At 42.3% G+C, this 19,705-nt stretch overlaps 2 protein-coding genes across 2 annotated transcripts; both read left to right on the top strand.

Annotated features, from left to right (window-relative positions):
- The first annotated feature begins 233 nt into the window (after window positions 1-233).
- Window positions 234-11,018, top strand: rab1aa (RAB1A, member RAS oncogene family a). The gene is made up of 6 exons (XM_079812843.1): window positions 234-430; window positions 1,329-1,401; window positions 4,610-4,705; window positions 5,101-5,196; window positions 5,291-5,422; window positions 8,117-11,018. Exons 1-6 carry the CDS (start codon window positions 417-419, stop codon window positions 8,312-8,314), a joined length of 609 nt encoding a protein of 202 aa, XP_079668969.1. The 5' UTR covers window positions 234-416; the 3' UTR covers window positions 8,315-11,018.
- A 3,183-nt stretch (window positions 11,019-14,201) lies between these two features.
- On the top strand, window positions 14,202-19,693 carry sertad2a (SERTA domain containing 2a). Its single transcript, XM_079812842.1, has 2 exons — window positions 14,202-14,446; window positions 18,743-19,693. The coding sequence occupies exon 2, from the start codon at window positions 18,754-18,756 to the stop codon at window positions 19,495-19,497; it is 744 nt and encodes a 247-aa protein (XP_079668968.1). The 5' UTR covers window positions 14,202-14,446; window positions 18,743-18,753; the 3' UTR covers window positions 19,498-19,693.
- The last annotated feature ends 12 nt before the right edge of the window (window positions 19,694-19,705 follow it).

Genomic DNA, 19,705 nt, shown 5'->3' with positions numbered 1-19,705 from the left:
AAAGTCCCGTGTAAACGCTTCAAAAACATTCATCCTAATAAACTCCATATTTCCGCCAAACATATTTAAAATATAAATAATAAACTATGATATTTTCGAAATGTCATTTATATATGAAAATATACAAATATAAACGATAACAAGCAAGTGTGATTAGTAATTTATTTATCAGGACTTTTATTTTGGCGGGCCGTGCAGCGAAAGTGACCGAAGTTCGTTATTTTTCAAGCTTCACTGTCGAGTGGCCATTTTTTTTATGTGTGTCCGGATCCCGGTTCCGCTTGTTTCTCTCCTAAAACCCCTTTTAACACCGAACAATAACGGACATCACCGGCAAACGAGTCTCGGACGTTAACTGCACTCATCTTGGGGAAGTAAACGGCAGATAAAGCGGGAGTTTTCGCGTTCTGTCCATCATGAATCCTGAATAGTAAGTTTGTGAAGAAAAAAGCGCTGATGACACATCAGACACATGAGCGCGCACTCGTCACCTGCTTTATTGATATTCACAGTAACCATGGCAGTGTTAACTAAACAACACAGTAAAGTAAACCAAATGCTCACTTTATATATCAGGAGTAATGTGTTATTGATCACAACTATGCTCTGACCCAGATCAAACAACCGGCAGTCGTTTCGATATGGTTTAAAATCGTTATAAATATATATATTTGTAGTGATATGTCGTCTATTTGTAGTAATGTCTGTAATTATGATCCATAACACAACTGTCAGGCGGTTTCCGACACGCTCGAGTGCCACGTCGTTGTTAAATCGATAAGTTAAAAATGAAACTGAAGAAATGGTCTGATAATTAGACGTCTGGTCATGTTTATAATGAAGTGTAATCATCCTCAGGCCGATCAAACTGCTGTCAGACAGTGGAGAAGCTGAAATGTGATCTTGGGCCTGGACTTGCTGACAGGGTCACATGTTGAGTTTTGTTTTAGGGGCTGTTGGGTAATTAAATCACCTGTTCCCACACCACTCTGTCCAAGTGTGTGGTGTTACCATGGGATGGTGATGGTTATACCCGGATGCATCTGGAAACCTGTCAGGATCACGTCCAGACCATAACTCGCATCACAATCAGAAGAAAAGGAACCACGGTTTTAGTTTCGTTTTGATTTTTTGGTTTTTTTATTCCTCCGTGTATGTCCTTTATTTCCCTGGCAGATTCATGACACTCGTCTGTAACGTTGAGACATGATGACACACGCACACACACACACACACACGTGTTGCGTAACGCAGTTCCACGTCACACATGAGCAGGAGTGTCAGTGATTACTGATGTTATAATCTGACTCCTCTGCTTTCTCCCTCAGCGATTACCTGTTCAAACTCCTGCTGATCGGAGACTCGGGCGTCGGGAAGTCCTGCCTTCTGCTGCGCTTTGCTGTAAGTTATTAGCCTGCCATCAACTCTCTCTCTCTCACACACACACACACACACACGCACACACACACACACACGGATCAGATAGTGGCTCTTATTGCACTGCTGATTTGACTGTCAAAGAGCTGCATGCTAAAGGTGAAGGGTGTCAGTTCTTCAGCCTGACTGGGGCGGGATGGGCGGCACTACCTGTTTACCAGGTTATTATTCAGTAACTATATTCCCATCCACCTGTTGGTGCACATTTTGGGATAAACGTTGGATGGAAATGGCAAAATGCACATCAAAAATGTGTCTGCTGAAAAAAAGACGTGCTTAAACTAAGATGGATACTGAATAAATCCCTCGATGTGCAACAACAAACTCACGAGACTTTGCCTCAGCAGAGGCTGTGATTGGATAACTGGACTAACCAGTGGACCAATGGCATCGCAGCATCTCAGATGTTAGTTTGGTGGGTCTGAAACGCCTGAGCTGAAGTCTGTGATCAGAATGATTTGGTTTAATTCCCTCCAGAAGCGTCTCACATGATGGTTCACAAACACAAGAGCGCAAGACAACAGCGTTTCATCAGCCGCTCTGAGACGATACAACTCATTTATAGCCCAGGACCTTCATTCATCGTCCCAGGAACTTTTCCCCCCAGACCTGTTGCTGTCTGCGTTTCCATAGCGGTCTACAGTACCGTGCAGATTAGGCACATTAAGGGTGTTTTACCGTACTAGAGTCCGCTTAAAAAGGGTGGTCTGGGGGAGGGGCGAGCAATCGAACTCAGGTTCGGTCCAGGCAATCGAACCAATGTGAAAGCGCCCTAAGTCTGGTGACGTAGCACTGTGCGCGACTTTCCAGTTCACGCTGGATTTTGTCCTCCGCATATAAGCCTAATAAAGCCTGAACCGCATCGTCTGTCAACCAATCAGAACGCTGCGTGGAGTCAACCAATCAGAACGCTGCGTGGAGTCAACCAATCAGAACGCTGCGTGGAGTCAACCAATCAGAACGCTGCGTGGAGTCAACCAATCAGAACGCTGCGTGGAGTCAGCCAATCAGAACGCTGCGTGGAGTCAACCAATCAGAACGCTGCGTGGAGTCAGCCAATCAGAACGCTGCGTGGAGTCAGCCAATCAGAACGCTGCGTGCTGCGTGGAGTCAACCAATCAGAACGCTGCGTGCTGCGTGGAGTCAACCAATCAGAACGCTGCGTGGAGTCAACCAATCAGAACGCTGCGTGGAGTCAGCTAGGCCTGTCGCAATAATCAATATATCGATATATCGCACAATATATGTACATGACCTCAATCATTTTTTGTGATGCACTATATGGCCCATTATGTTTACATGATAATGAATGTCACCAACATTTTACTCGATTGTGCCGTCATCTTGTGTGTTTTCCGTGACGGAGGCGAAAGTGGTTCTGGAGCAGTTTCTTCAGACTCAGAGCGGTTATCCACAGGAGGAAAAAGCCGCCATTTGAGGCGTGTTAGTGTTTTCCTGACCACTACTGACCGTTTGGAAGAATGAGCCCAAATGGACTGGATTTCAAAGCCATGATCCCCTGATCCTCTGCACATATAAATGTCAACGCAGAATGACGAGTGTTAAAGCCGTCTCACAAGGGAAAATGCTTATTTACTATTTATTCAACTTGTTTTTATTTAGGATAATATATTTTTTACCCTTTAATTTCCATGATCTAAAGAATTAAAAGGTTGTCGTTTGAAAGTGTGTGGGTCTACTTGCATTATTATGCTGTTATATTAGGATTATATATTCAGTGCCATAAAATAGTCTTAAAATGACAATAATATAATTTATCGCAATTATTTCTGGGACGATATATCGCAAAACAAAAAGTAGTTATCGTGATAGACCTAGAGTTAACCAATCAGAACGCTGCGTGGAGTCAACCAATCAAAATGATCCGTGGAGTCAACCAATCAGAACGCTGCGTGGAGTCAACCAATCAGAATGCTCTGTGGAGTCAACCAATCAAAATGCTCCGTGGAGACAAATCAATCAGAATGCTCTGTGGAGTCAACCAATCAAAATGATCCGTGGAGTCAACCAATCAGAATGATCCGTGGAGACAACCAATCAGAATGCTCCGTGGAGACAAATCAATCAAAATGATCCGTGGAGTCAACCAATCAGAACGCTGCGTGGAGTCAACCAATCAGAATGCTCTGTGGAGTCAACCAATCAAAATGATCCGTGGAGTCAACCAATCAGAACGCTGCGTGGAGTCAGCCAATCAGAATGATCCGTGGAGTCAACCAATCAAAATGATCCGTGGAGACAACCAATCAGAATGATCCGTGGAGTCAACCAATCAGAATGCTCTGTGGAGTCAACCAATCAAAATGATCCGTGGAGACAAATCAATCAAAATGATCCGTGGAGTCAACCAATCAGAATGATCCGTGGAGACAAATCAATCAAAATGATCCGTGGAGTCAACCAATCAGAATGATCCGTGGAGACAAATCAATCAAAATGCTCCGTGGAGTCAACCAATCAGAATGCTCCGTGGAGTCAACCAATCAAAATGATCCGTGGAGTCAACCAATCAGAATGCTCTGTGGAGTCAACCAATCAGAACGCTGCGTGGAGTCAACCAATAGAAATGCTCCGTGGAGTCAACCAATCAGAATGCTCCGTGGAGTCAACCAATCAGAACGCTGCGTGGAGTCAACCAATCAGAACGCTGCGTGGAGTCAACCAATCAGAACGCTCTATGGAGTCAACCAATCAAAATGCTGCACGGAGTCAACCAATAGAAATGTTCAGCGCCCAAAGTTCCTGAACTTTGAAAAAGTACTACCTCGCTAACAGGGACTTTCTGAGGGGGACATTTTTACCCGTAACTTCATTTAGACCCTGATCCCTGCGGTGGAAACACACGAGTACCACCCAGAGGCTCTAGTTCCTGCGGTGGAAACTCAGCTCATGATGGAGGAAAGAAGAGCCACAGTTTCTTCCCCGATTGCAGCAACTTTCATTTTTATCACTGATATTTTGTGCCAGTTTTGCAAGAAATGACCATTTTGTTTTGTTTGACACATGGGATGGGAACGCTGTCTTATTCACAAGTGTTTTTTCTGATAATCCAGTTTAATTCACAACTTTGGAGGGAAACATAGCTAGCTGTGAAATGACTGCATCATTAAGAAAACCCTAAATAGCTAAATGTGTGCGCTTGTTTCCTCAGGACGACACGTACACAGAGAGCTACATCAGCACAATCGGAGTGGACTTCAAGATCCGGACGATAGAACTGGATGGAAAGACCATCAAACTGCAGATCGTAAGTGCTCACTCTAGCGGCTGACACCAGTGCGGCTCTGCACACGCTTCTCCATACACCAGCTTGAGTTCATGCGCTGTGGCATTGTAGAATATGCTCCTCATAATGAAAGGCGAGCACGTGTGAGTGTTATCACTGCCATAAGACCCGCTCATTACACAGCTGTTCAGAACTGAGAGATGTGTTCATGCTTTTCAAAGAATTCTCTGCTCACCAAGCCTGCATTTATTTGTGTGTGTGTGTGTGTGTGTGTGTGTGTGTGTGTGTGTGTGTGTGTGTGTGTGTGTGTGTGTGTGTGTGTGTGTGTGTGTGTGTGTGTGTGTGTGTGTGTGTGTGTGTGTGTGTGTGTGTGTGTGTGTGTGTGTGTGTGTGTGTGTGTGTGTGTGTGTTCACAGTGGGACACCGCCGGTCAGGAGCGGTTCCGCACCATCACGTCCAGCTACTACAGAGGAGCTCACGGGATCATCGTTGTTTACGATGTCACGGATCAGGTGACCAATCGTTCCATCAGCACTGCACCGCTGGCGCGGGCGTTTCTGTGTGTGTGTCCGTGCTGTTTGGGTTTAATGGCATGTGTTTCCGCAGGAGTCCTTCAATAACGTCAAACAGTGGCTTCAGGAGATCGATCGCTACGCTAGTGAGAACGTCAACAAACTCCTGGTGGGAAACAAGTGTGATCTGACCACTAAGAAACTTGTGGATTACACAGCAGCGAAGGTACAACAACACTATCCAGCTGCTTGAGCTCCACTGCACACACACCTTTGACAAAACTGCCTGATTAATCATTTAAATAATTAATACTTTATAGATAATGCATTTTATTTAAAACTTTTCCTGTTTGCAGCCCAAATTTAGTTTTTAATTAACTATATACATATATACACTCACTCACCTAAAGGATTATTAGCAACACCTGTTCAATTTCTCATTAATGCAATTATCTAATCAACCAATCACATGGCAGTTGCTTCAATGCATTTAGGGCTGTGGTCCTGGTCAAGACAATCTCCTGAACTCCAAACTGAATGTCAGAATGGGAAAGAAAGGTGATTTAAGCAGTTTTGAGCGTGGCATGGTTGTTGGTGCCAGGCGGGCCGGTCTGAGTATTTCACAATCTGCTCAGTTACTGGGATTTTCACGCACAACCATTTCTAGGGTTTACAAAGAATGGTGTGAAAAGGGAAAAACATCCAGTATGGGGCAGTCCTGTGGGCGAAAATGCCTTGTTGATGCTAGAGGTCAGAGGAGAATGGGCCGACTGATTCAAGCTGATAGAAGAGACACTTTGACTGAAATAACCACTCGTTACAACCGAGGTATGCAGCAAAGCATTTGTGAAGCCACAACACGCACAACCTTGAGGCGGATGGGCTACAACAGCAGAAGACCCCACCGGGTACCACTCATCTCCACTACAAATAGGAAAAAGAGGCGACAATTAGCACAAGCTCACCACAATTGGACAGTTGAAGACTGGAAAAATGTTGCCTGGTCTGATGAGTCTCGATTTCTGTTGAGACATTCAGATGGTAGAGTCAGAATTTGGCGTAAACAGAATGAGAACATGGATCCATCATGCCTTGTTACCACTGTGCAGGCTGGTGGTGGTGGTGTAATGGTGTGGGGGATGTTTTCTTGGCACACTTTAGGCCCCTTAGTGCCATCTGGGCATGGTTTAAATGCCACGGCCAACCTGAGCATTGTTTCTGACCATGTCCATCCCTTTATGACCACCATGTCCCCATCCTCTGATGGCTACTTCCAGCAGGATAATGCACCGTCACAAAGCTCCAATCATTTCAAATTGGTTTCTTGAACATGGCAATGAGTTCACTGGACTAAAATGGCCGTCCCACAGTCACCAGATCTCAACCCAATAGAGCATCTTTGGGATGTGGTGGAACGGGAGCTTCGTGCCCTGGATGTGCATCCCACAAATCTCCATCAACTGCAAGATGCTGTCCTATCAATATGGGGCAACATTTCTAAAGAATGCTTTCAGCACCTTGTGGAATCAATGCCACGTAGAATTCAGGCAGTTCTGAAGGCGAAAGGGGGTCAAACACAGTATTAGTATGTGTTCCTAATAATCCTTTAGGTGAGTGTATATATATATATTATATACCAATCAGGCATAACATTATGATCACCTTCCTAATATCGTGTTGGTCCCCCTTTTGCCGACCCATCGAGGCATGGACTCCACTAGACCCCTGAAGGTGTGCTGTGGTATCTGGCACCAAGATGTTAGCAGCAGATCCTTTAAGTCCTGTAAGTTGCCTCCATAGATCGGACTTGTTTGTTCTCACATCCCACAGATGCTTGATTAGATTGAGATCTGGGGAGTTTGGAGGCCAAGTCAACACCTCAAACTCGTTGTTGTGCTCCTCAAACCATTCCTGAAGCATTTGTGCTTTGTGTCAGGCGCATTATCTGCTGAAAGAGCCACAGCCACCAGGGAATACCGTTTCCATGACAGGGTCTACATGGTCTCAACAATGCTTAGGTCGGTGGTACGTGTCAAAGTAACATCCACATGGCTGGAGGACCCAAGGTTTCCCAGCAGAACATTGCCCAAAGCATCACTGCCTCCGCCGGCTCGCCTCTTCCCATAGTGCACCTGGTGCCATGTGTTCCCCAGGTAAGACACACACACCCGGCCATCCACAAGATGTAAAAGAAAACGCCATTCCTCAGAGCAGGCCGCCTTCTTCCATTGCTCCGTGGTCCAGTTCTGATGCTCACCTGTCACTGTTGTGCTTTCGGCGGAGGTCAGGGGTCAGCATGGGCACCCCGACTGGTACACAACCCTGACTGGCCCCATACACAACAAACTGAGATGCTCTGACACCTTTCTATCAGAACCAGCATTAACTTCTTGAGCAGTTTGAGCTCCAGTAGCTCGTCTGTTTGATCGGCCTTCGCTCCACACGTGCATCAATGAGCCTCGGCCGCCCATGAGCCTGTGGCCGGTTCTCCACTGTTCCTCCTTGAGCACTTTTGATAGAGACTGACCACTGCAGACCGGGAACAGCCCACAAGAGCTGCAGTTCTGGAGATGCTCTGACCCAGTCGTCTAGCCGTCACAATCTGGCCCTTGTCAAACTCACTCAAATCCTTACGCTTGCCCATTTTTCCTGCTTCTAACACATCAACTCTGAGATCAAAATGTTCACTTGCTGCCTAATATATCCCACCCACTAACAGGAGATGACGAGATCATCAGTGTTATTCACTTCACCTGTCAGTGGTCATAATGTTATGTTTGATCTGTGTATATACACACATGCACACACACACATTGTATGTGTGTGTGTATATACATTCATACATTCTATAAAGTGGAATATTTAAATGCTTAATATAGACAATATTAAACATGCTAAAATAAGCACTTGTCTCTTGCAGGAGTTTGCAGACTCTCTTGGGATCCCGTTCCTTGAGACGAGTGCGAAGAGCTCCAGTAACGTGGAACAGGCCTTCATGACCATGGCGGCTGAGATCAAGAAGAGAATGGGCCCCGGGGCCACCGCAGGAGGGCCTGACAAATCCAACGTCAAGATTCAGAGCACGCCAGTCAAGGCATCCAGCGGAGGATGCTGCTGAGGCCCGGTGCCTCTAAACACCCAACAACTCCATTTCAGATAACAGTAACGTTACCTACCACACGCCACAGTTTACGAGAGAGAGTGAGTGAGTGAGTGAGTGAGTGAGTCGGTGTGTGTGTGTGTGTGTGTGTGTGTGAGTCGTCGGTCAGTGAGTGATTGAGTGAGTCGGTGTGTGTGTGTGAGTGAGTGAGTGAGTGTGTGAGTGTGTGTGTGTGTGAGTGTGTGTGTGAGTGAGTGAGTGTGTGAGTGAGTGTGTGAGTGAGTGAGTGAGTGAGTGAGTGAGTGTGTGAGTGAGTGAGTGTGTGAGTGAGTGAGTGTGTGAGTGAGTGAGTGTGTGAGTGAGTGAGTGAGTGAGTGAGTGAGTGAGTGAGTGAGTGAGTGAGTGAGTGAGTGAGTGAGTGAGTGAGTGTGTGAGTGTGTGTGTGAGTGAGTGAGTGAGCGAGTGAGTCAGTCGGTGAGTGATTGATTGAGTGAGTCGGTGTGTGAGTGAGTGAGTGAGTGAGTGAGTCAGTCGGTGAGTGATTGATTGAGTGAGTCGGTGTGTGAGTGAGTCATTGATTGAGTGAGTCGGTGTGTGAGTGAGTCAGTCGGTGAGTGAGTCGTCGGTGGGTGAGTGATTGAGTGAGTGAGTCGGTCGGTGAGTGAGTGAGTCGGTCGGTCGGTGAGTGAGTGAGTCGGTGAGTGAGTGAGTCGGTCGGTGAGTGAGTGAGTGAGTCGGTCGGTCGGTGAGTGAGTGAGTGAGTGAGTCGGTCGGTCGGTCGGTGAGTGAGTGAGTCGGTCGGTGAGTGAGTCGGTCGGTGAGTGAGTGGGTTGGTGAGTGAGTGAGTCGGTCGGTGAGTCGGTCGGTCGGTGAGTGAGTCGGTCGGTGAGTGAGTCAGTGAGTGAGTCGGTCGGTGAGTGAGTCGGTGAGTGAGTGAGTCGGTCGGTGAGTGAGTGAGTCGGTCGGTCGGTGAGTGAGTCGGTGAGTGAGTCGGTGAGTGAGTGAGTCGGTCGGTGAGTGAGTCGGTCGGTCGGTCGGTGAGTGAGTGAGTCGGTCGGTGAGTGAGTCGGTCGGTGAGTGAGTCGGTCGGTCGGTCGGTGAGTGAGTGAGTCGGTCGGTGAGTGAGTCGGTCGGTGAGTGAGTGGGTTGGTGAGTGAGTGAGTCGGTCGGTGAGTCGGTCGGTCGGTGAGTGAGTCGGTCGGTGAGTGAGTCAGTGAGTGAGTCGGTCGGTGAGTGAGTCGGTGAGTGAGTGAGTCGGTCGGTGAGTGAGTGAGTCGGTCGGTCGGTGAGTGAGTCGGTGAGTGAGTCGGTGAGTGAGTGAGTCGGTCGGTGAGTGAGTCGGTCGGTGAGTGAGTCGGTCGGTGAGTGAGTGAGTCGGTCGGTCGGTGAGTGAGTGAGTCGGTCGGTCGGTCGGTGAGTGAGTGAGTCGGTCGGTGAGTGAGTCGGTCAGTCGGTGAGTGAGTGGGTTGGTGAGTGAGTGAGTCGGTCGGTGAGTCGGTCGGTCGGTGAGTGAGTGGGTCGGTGAGTGAGTGAGTGAGTCAGTGAGTGAGTGAGTGAGTCAGTGAGTGAGTCGGTCGGTGAGTGAGTCGGTGAGTGAGTGAGTGAGTCAGTGAGTGAGTCGGTCGGTGAGTGAGTCGGTCAGTGAGTGGGTGAGTCAGTGAGTGAGTGAGTGTGAGTGAGTCAGTGAGTGAGCGAGTCAGTGAGTGAGTGAGTGTGAGTGAGTCAGTGAGTGAGCGAGTGTGAGTGAGTCAGTGGGTGAGTCAGTGAGTGAGTGAGTGTGAGTGAGTCAGTGAGTGAGCGAGTCAGGGAGTGAGTCAATAAAGACTGAGAATATTAATGAGAAAGAAAGGATCAAATTAATATTTGCCTGATATTGAATCATGCATGCACTTCGCTGCATGACCAGACAAACACGTTTCCTAAATTCAGCGAGCGGCCCGCAATCGGCTGGGGCAAACATCTCAAATTCTGTGCGCTCATTTAGACAAGCATCCAAAAGCACTTTTGGACAAAGAAGTCCTGTTTCCGACGTTTTTTAGAGGACCGCAACTAGATTTCCCTTTGAACTTCCTCTTCGGGACTTTGAAGGAAGCAGTGGACTGTGATGTCATAACTGACCTCTGAATAGTGGGTTCCGTTACCATGGCTCCCGGTGTGGTTGCCCCGGCGACCTCTCCTTCGACCGCTGCCTTCTCTGCGTTTGGTGGACCGTTGTTTTTTCAGATCGTTTTATTTGTGCTCTTCAGCATTTCAAGATGCCGGTCCTCTGAGCGTGACACTTCAAATAAAGCTCTTGTTGTGTGTGTGCTAGTCGTCGGCCACCAGTCTAACAGCATTATCATCCTGTGCAATTCTGTGTAACTATACTTTGAAAAACAAGAACCAAATCCTTGTATTGGTTCTCTCTCTTAATCAGTTTGGATGCTTACACGTATATATAATGTATATCCTGTATATTGGACTCAACATGTGTCTCCTGACAGCACCACATCAGCGTCACTGTAACAGAGATGCAGATTTATGTATAAATGCTGATCCCACTGAGTGACTGATAAACAGGACATGACATCACTATAGTTAAAGCAACATTGCTCTTGTCATTTCTTTCGGTTTTCCGGGAGGAAAAAGGTCTTTTTCTCCCGTTTTTCTGTTTTCTTTTATGTCACACGATGTTTAAATAAACTATGAAGGAAAAGTTTAATAAAAATGGTTTTAACTGGAACGTTCGGTTTCATCTGTTATTCATCAAGGACGTATTCAACTGTTCAACTGCGCTGGCTTCACTTGGGCGATACCAAAGGAACCCAATGAAACTCAAGGCGTTCTTAGGAAACTTGGAACTGGTCAAACAAGAACCGAACACAGAGAAAAGAAACCAAAACTGAACACAATAGTGTTTGCAGCCCAATCCCAGTGAAAGCTCAGCGGCGGCACGCTTGCATGCCTGCAGTCGGACATCTGCACGCTTCCACACTCCTGCAGGACGAGCCAGCTGGCCTCCGCTGGGCCTCAGGGGTCAGAGGTCAGGGTCAAGGACAATGCAGGAAGCGTGCGGATCGCGATCCCTCGGCTTTATGCGGTTCTGGGTTGCTGGGAGACGGAGGGTCGCGGGTCTGAGGGACGGGGTGTGTGTGTGTGTGCGACAGCTGTTCGGAGGAAGACGCATGTGTTCAGGATGAACAACACCATGTGAGGAACGACAGACTGTTTGCACACACACACACACACAGATCTCGGGAACTTAACCGACTTTCTTGGTTTCTCGTTCAGTGCAACTCTGGTATTTTCTTTTTACGGGTGGCAAGCGTCCCAGGACGTCTAAAGCAGTAGATGTGAAGATGAGAGGTGCTTGAGCTGATGTGGTTTGGGATGGCTCCGCTGCCTCCTCCTGGTCTGGCCATCTGGACGGCCGGATCTCATGACGGAGGAGAGGATGACCTCCAGCAACGTTTGTCACCATGTGGAAATATGTCTGAACATTTTGACACACAAAGATGTGACCGACAGTCAGCCTGGTTATCAAACTGCTGATGTTGGCTCTGGTTTTGAAGGAAAGCCATCTTGGGATCGCTCAGATTGGGGTCTTTCGTGGTTTAGGACGGGGCTTTAGATGCCACGGACCCCCAAATATGAACATCCTGAAATATAACAGACACTGTCTTTATAAACATCCAATTAATACATTATATATTATCTAACAGTTTCTATTAAATATATTTTCTACTCACTCATGTGCTGTTAGATGTATCATTTATTTGTTTATTTAAATCTAATTTGTATTCATTTATTTTAATCTATTTATTAATTTTCTTTACATTGTATTGTATGTTAATTTAACATTAAATCACGTATTTATATATATTTTAATCTTAATTTATTAAGCTAATTTATTTACTTATTTTAATATTATTATTCTAATATTTTACATTTTTATTTTATTATTATATTTATTTTAATTGTATCATTATTTTTTACATTTTTATATGGTCATTTAACATTTATTTATTTAATTTGTTTACTTCTTTTTTTCTCTAGTTCTCTAGAATGTTAAGCAAATTTATAAATAAGAAAACAATTACATTTATAATAAAGCAAATGTATTTATATATTTACTTATTTTAATTGTATTATTAATATAAAAACAACGTATTTATTTATTTTATTCATTTATTCACTTTTTCATGTTTAAATAACTAATGATGAAAACATAGATTCAAATAACAATAAAAAAATTAAAATAAAAAAAGATTAATAGCAGTGAAAAAATAATATTTTGCAAACAAAATTTACGCATTTAAAATATTACATTTTCACCTTATTAATATGTATTTAAGCATACAAATATATATCAGCCTTTTACATGAATGGGGTCCCTTGCATAATGATCATATTTGGGGTTGCTGAGTTAAAAACAACCCAAATTGGGTTGAAAATGGACTAACCCTGCAATTGGGTTGTTTTAACCCAGCGATTTGGGTTGTTTTAAGCAAACATTTAACCCAACCGATGGGTTAAAACGACCCAATTGCAGGGTTAGTCCATTTTCAACCCAATTTGGGTTGTTTTTAACTCAGCATTTTTAAGAGTGTGGCACTAAAAGATTGAAAAAGCAGATAATTTGATAAATGTTTGAGTTGAGACTTTCACAGTTGAGATGTTTCTGAAACTGGTCTCTGTGTTCATGAAAAATGTTCACATGACAAACTCACAAAGCGAATTATATTTAGAGGAGAGTGGACGAGAGCTCGTGCCGTGAACACTTCACATATTTGCGGCTTTTCCACGGGAGCGCGGAGAGCGAGATCACGTTCATTGACATATGCAGACTGGAATGAGGGAGGGAGGGAGGGAGGGAGGGAGGGGGGACATCTGTAGCTTTGCTGAGTCGGATTCAGTTTGTGAATCGATTCGAACGCGCGATTCAGTTCAGCGAACCCTTTAACTAAACGATTCTTTTACACGATCAATGCCAGCACGCTCGGTCAAAACAAACAAACAAATCTGTTACTACTAGCGTTTAAAGTTTATTTTTCCAAAATTATTATTAACAAACATATCTTGAGGAAAATCATTGTTAATAGTAGATAAAATTACCAAAATTAACCATGGTTTTACATAATAAAACCAAAAAAAAAACAGGGTTACTTAGTTAAAGGCGCAATATGTCCGTTTTTTTTTAATTAAAATATATATATTATATTGACTTGTGTACATTATCCCAAATGTCTCCAACAATGGTTAAAATGGCTTATTTCTATGGATTTAAACAGACATCATACCTGTGTTACCCTCGATTTCCAGTGTTATTTTGTAGAAACCATGGCAACGCCAAAGTTGCTTATGATGTGTTTTATTAGACAGGTGAGCAACTGTTTATTGTTTAAATCTGGTTTTCTTGATTTACCGCGAATACCATGTTTTGCTATGCCTAATATTGATCTAGCACACAACAAGCATTATAAGTATTATCAGCATTATAACATAACTTAGTTTCAACCCACTCAAATGTGTGTAATATGATAAAACAGCTCTGCGTTACCACACATACACATGACGTCTGCGGCGGCGTCATCAGAATAAGCGACGCTAGCAGCGAAAAAATTACATATTGTGCCTTTAAACTCCTATGATAACCACAAATTAACCATGGTATTTGTAGTAAAACTGATCAATACTAATCAATTACTCAAGGGTATTTACATCTAAAAAATGACAAACTTTGCGCCACGTAACGATATTGCTTGGCGATTGTAAAATGCCTGTGGGAGGCTAATAAATAATATAGTTTATAGTTGTTCATTCTAACTATTACCATATTTAACCGTATATTAGAGCAGAAGAAAAACGTCTCTCGAATTCGGCTGGACCGAGTGATTCAAACGAACCGATTCAGCTGAGTCGACTCGTTCATCAGGCGACATCTGCGAGCGACGTCACTCTCGAAGACTCCGCTTGCGGTTTTCGTGAAGGCGGAATAGATCCGTCCGTCCGTCGACTGGGACGAGTGACTTCACGAGCTCTACGAGAGCGAGCGTGCGCAGCAAACGCGTTAACACCGAGCACGAGCGCGCGAGTCGAGCTGGACCGGAGGGAAACGGTGAATGTATGAGTCCGATGAGCAGCTGGAAGTCCTCGCTTGACCTGCGTGCGGTGAGTCCGTGCGCCTTTACCCGCTCGGGACACTCGGGGTTCACTATGAACCGGACAAAACATATAACCGGGAAGTTATTTATCTTTTTTTTTATATTGGGTAAAATATTGGATTTAAATGTTAAAACTTGTATGTGTTTTTATGTACTTTTGGGACTGTAATGTATTGAACGTCTCAAATGTTTTGGATTGTCTTAAAAGTATAAACCGTATTTAAAGCCCCTGAATGACTCCAGACACACACACACACACACACACACACACACGGCTCGACCCATTGTGCCGTGTGTACTGCAGATGGTCACGGGTTAATGCCATTAATCACATTTTAGGACAGGCCTGTTGTATTGTCAGTGCTCGCGGGTTTGCTGGAGTAAGTGTTAAGCAGCCGTGAAGCTTTCATTTTACTGTAAGCCCGCTGAGGTTTCACTTTGAGCTGATATAATGTGGGCGTGCAGCGCTAAATGTCACGGGTTCAGCTCCACACACACTCCACACGCGCAGAGCTCGCGTTAACCGTCGCGCGCGAGCTCTAGTGCAGGCAAATGTTTGCCATGAAATCATGCATTCGTGTTCGTATCCACGCATTAGACATGCATCTAAAAGTTCGCATTATCACTTTATCGGCCCGTGTCGTCATGAATATGTGCACACTGTGACATCACTTACAGAATTATGCCGTCACTCGGGAAAGAACGAGAGAGATTCAAATATGAAAACTCTGAGTTTAGAATTCTCACTGAAGGTTCCAGAACGCGGTGTGTGACTCAGGCATGGGGCCAGCTCTGACTGTCGCGCACACACACACACACACACACACACACACACAGGCTCGCGGCTGTTTGTCATGTTTGCGTGGTACAAACTATCAGCGATAACGTCCAGCCAATCACAGCCGGGAGGAAGTGATGCGCGTTAAAGCAAGTGCTGTGATTTACAGTAATCTCTCAGGGGCCGGAGTCATGTGTGTGTGTGTGTGTGTGTGTGTGTGTGTGTGTGTGTGTGTGTGTGTGTGTGTGTGTAGTCATGAGCTGGCGAAGCGATGGAGGTTGACTAAGCGGAAAGTACTGTGTTTTTTCTATAAAGAGCAATCTAAACGTTCATTTGAGCAAAGTATTAATATTGAAATATGTAATACTGTATTTTTAACAAATAATTCAGTTGTATAAAACAAAATATACATTTTTTAAAATAAAATAAATGGTCATTTTATTACAGTCAATTTTATTCATTACATTTAATCATTTAGATATTAATAATTTAACATTTAATAAAAATACATGTAATACAATTAAATGTATTTTACTCTAGAAAACATTTCAATACAAAATTAAATAGTCATTTTAGTAGTCATTTTTGTTCCTTTAATTTAATAATTAAAATATATTAAATTTATTTTTTGAAAATAAAATATACATTTTAAAATAAAATATTGTCACTTTATTAGTCAATTTTCATTTAATTTAATAATTAAGATGTATTAATATGTTGAACATATATTTTTTTATCAAATGAATATAAATATACATTTTAAAATAAATCTTGTAATTTTATTTATTCAATTTAATAACTAAGATATCTTAATATATTTAACATTTAATTTTATTACATTCATTTTATTTTTAATTCAATGTTTTACTTTAGAAAAAAATTCAATAAAAAATAAAATTGTCATTTTATTAGTCAATTTTGTTCCTTTAATTTAATAATTAAGATATATGAATATATATATATATTTTTAAATTAGATAATAAAATATATATTTTAAAATAAAAAATTAGGTATATATTGCCATTTTATTACAATCGTATTTATTAAATTTAATAATCAAGATATTAATATTAAAATATGTAATAACTTTATCAATAAATCTGATGATTTTATTACATTTATTTGTTGCTTTTTAAATATCAAATATTTTATTCAGTTTACTATTAAACAAAAAATCACATTTTAGTAAATATTAGTAAATAAAGAAATGAGGGAACGTGCAATAAAATGACACCAAGTAAAATTTTTCTATAGATTTGAAATAAAAATAAATGTATTTTTTCTTAAATAAGAGTTTTTAAAATATATTTTAAATATAATTAAAAAAAAATTAATTAAAAAAAAATAAAATTTTAAATATAAATTATATATATATATATATGTGTGTGTGTGTCTGTGTTTAATGCTTGTCTTTCTCTCTTAGATAAAATGAATATATTTAATTGTATTACTTTTATTTTTAATTAAATTATAAAAATAAAATATAAATTTTTTAAACCAAAATGTAATTTTAATACAGTCAGTTTCATTAATTCAATTTAATAGTTAAGATATCGTAATATATTTAACATTTAATTTTTAATTAAATATATGTTAATTTAGCAAAAAAAAGTCAATAAAAATAAAATATACATTTTAAAAATAAAATTGTCATTTTATTTGGCAATTTTCATTCAATTTAATAATTAAGATATATTAATATATTAATAATATATAATATATATAATATATTATAATAATATATATAATAAAAAAAAAAATATGCATTTTAAAATAAAAAAATTAAATATTGCCATTTTATTACAATCAATCGTATTAATGAAATGTATAAATATTAAAATCTGTTAATTTTACTACATTTATTTGTTGCTTTTTAAACAAAACAAATATTTTATGCAGTTTACTATAAAACAAAAAAATTACATTTTAGTAAATATGGTAACACTTTACAATAAGGTTGTATTAGTTAACATTAGTTAATGCATTAGTCAACATGAACTAACCATGAACAACACCTCTTCGTTCATCTTTGTTAACGTTATTTAATATAAATCCAGCTGTTCATGGTTTGTTCATGTTAGTTCACAGTGCATTTACTAATGTTAACAAGATTTTAATGATGCATTAGTAAATGTTGAAATTAACATTAACAAAGATAAATAAATGCTTTATAAGTGCAGTTCATTATTAGTTAACTAACGAACCTTATTGTAAAGTGTTACCGTAAATATTTTATTATTTTCCTCATTACTTTAAGTTTTACTATAGATTTGAAATAAAAATAAATAATAATTTTCTTAAATAAGAATATTTTAAATATAGATCATAAATGTTATATACATGGGCGTCGGAAGCAAAAAAATGTGGGTGGGTCCTCAGAAATTTTTTACTGGAGTAGATGCCAATTACATTAAGTACAAATATACCGCTTTACTTGGTAAACGTATAGGTCGGAAAGACAACATTACGGAAATCAATCGCCATATCATAGAGAGCGACAGTAGTGTAGGGGTAAGACGCACGGCATCTAGTTTTGACACAAATCGACCCGCGGTTCGAGTCCCGCTTTCGCCGAAATCAATCTTCTCCGTTTTCCCCATAGACCGTAAAAAAATATGGACGACGCGACTTCATTGACTTCCGCTGACCAAAGTTGAAGCTTTCATAGGCCCGCTCACGGCGCTGACATCTTGGGACCGAGTCTGCGCAGTAGAGAACAGGAAGTAGAGGCGCGATTATCAAAAGCCCGCCCACATCGCAGATGCAGAACAATTCATTATGTTGGTGTGAAATAAACAGTTATGGAAGTGTAGAAATTAAAGCTTAAGCTCCAATCTCCTCCCAAAAATCCAGAAAAAAGTCCGTTAGTGCCTCAGTGACAACTTCACTCAGAGAAGCCGTCAATCTCAGCTGTCAATCATGACGTCACACCCCCGTTTTTATAGCATCAAAATAACTCACTAAAACTAAACTTATTTAAAAAAACGAACACTTGAAATGAAATTATTGTAATAAAAACTGCCTAAAATGACAGAAACCATCTTTAGGAAACAATTATTTGAAGTGTAATTAAATTGTTTAGTGTGTCTCGCGCCCATTCAAATACATGGAGGGGTGGGGTTTAGGAGCTATACTGGGACCGGCCACCGGGGGGCGATCGAGGCGCGAAAGCTTCAATTTCTGACTGGAGCACTACAGGCTTGGTTTTCCCATCACATATCAAATCGGAAAGGCATTTATTTTCAATACAAATTAAGAAAATATTAGAAAAGTGGAAATAAAGCGTCTAATATGTGTTTAATAATAAGTGTTTATCGATTAGGGGTAGGTAAACAGACATGTGCTGAATGTTAGAGACGATAAAAGTGAGTGGGTCCAATATCATTGATCGTAAAAAGTGGGTGGGTCTTGTCCCACACACACACAATGGTTCCGACGCCCATGGTTATATATATATATATGTATATGTGTGTGTGTGTGTGTGTGTGAATATAATAATGTGTGTTTGATGCTCGTCTCTCTTAGATCAGCGCTTCATGTTGGGTAAAGGCCTGAAGCGGAAGCTGGAGCCGGGGCAGGAGAATGGCGTCCTGAAGATGGCCTGCCCGCAGGAAGTGCCGCCCTCCGGCTACTGGCTCCAGCGGCAGACGGTGCTCAACCTCTCCCTGCTGAAGCTGCACAGCCGCCCGGGACACTCGGAGCCGGGCCTGGCCCGCAGGGTGCTCATCACCAACACCCTCCGGCACATCCAGGACGAGCTGAGAGGGGAGGAGGCCGTCCTTCTGCCCCCGGCCGCCCCCGTCACCAGGGACAGCTTCACCGCGGCGCTGGCGGAGATCGAGGCTCTGTGTCCCACCGTGGGAATCACGGCTTTATTTTCCACACTCGCATCAGACCAGGACGTGCCCGACATTAGCAGCGCTGACTCCGGTGCAGATCCGGAGCTTTCTGAAATGCACAGCGGCGTGGACGCGCTCTCTGACTCCGCCCATTCAGCGTTTAGCCACGCCCCCTCATCATATCTCGCCGATTTCTCATTGGACGATTTTCTGTTCACGGAAATAGACAACTTCCTGTTCGACAACACCCCCTGCGGTTCGTCCCTGAGCGCGACCTCAGGCACCTCACGGGTCGTTTCCATGGTAACGGACGACCTCGTCAAGACGCTCGCCGGTTACGGAAATGTTGGGACGGGCCAATCGGCTCTTCCGTCTAATCAGACTTTCAAACTGGACCTGAACGAACTGGACCACATTATGGAGGTTTTAGTCGGGTCATAATAACGCACTCGCATCAGGAAATATTAAAGGGGAATGTTTCTGTATTATGGGATGTACAGCAAAAAAGGTGACATTCATATATTTATTTTGATACAGGGCGCACAATGTGATGTCATAAAGTGATATTTTAATACTTTTTCCTTGTGGAAATTATTTTAGTATTTAACATTTTTAAATAAAACAAAATGGCTGAACCAATGAATGAAGA

This window comes from Gobio gobio (assembly GCF_949357685.1).
Source record: "Gobio gobio genome assembly, chromosome: 3".
In the NCBI taxonomy this organism is placed as follows: Eukaryota; Metazoa; Chordata; class Actinopteri; order Cypriniformes; family Gobionidae; genus Gobio; species Gobio gobio.
This window is presented reverse-complemented; position numbering and strand designations above follow the sequence as displayed.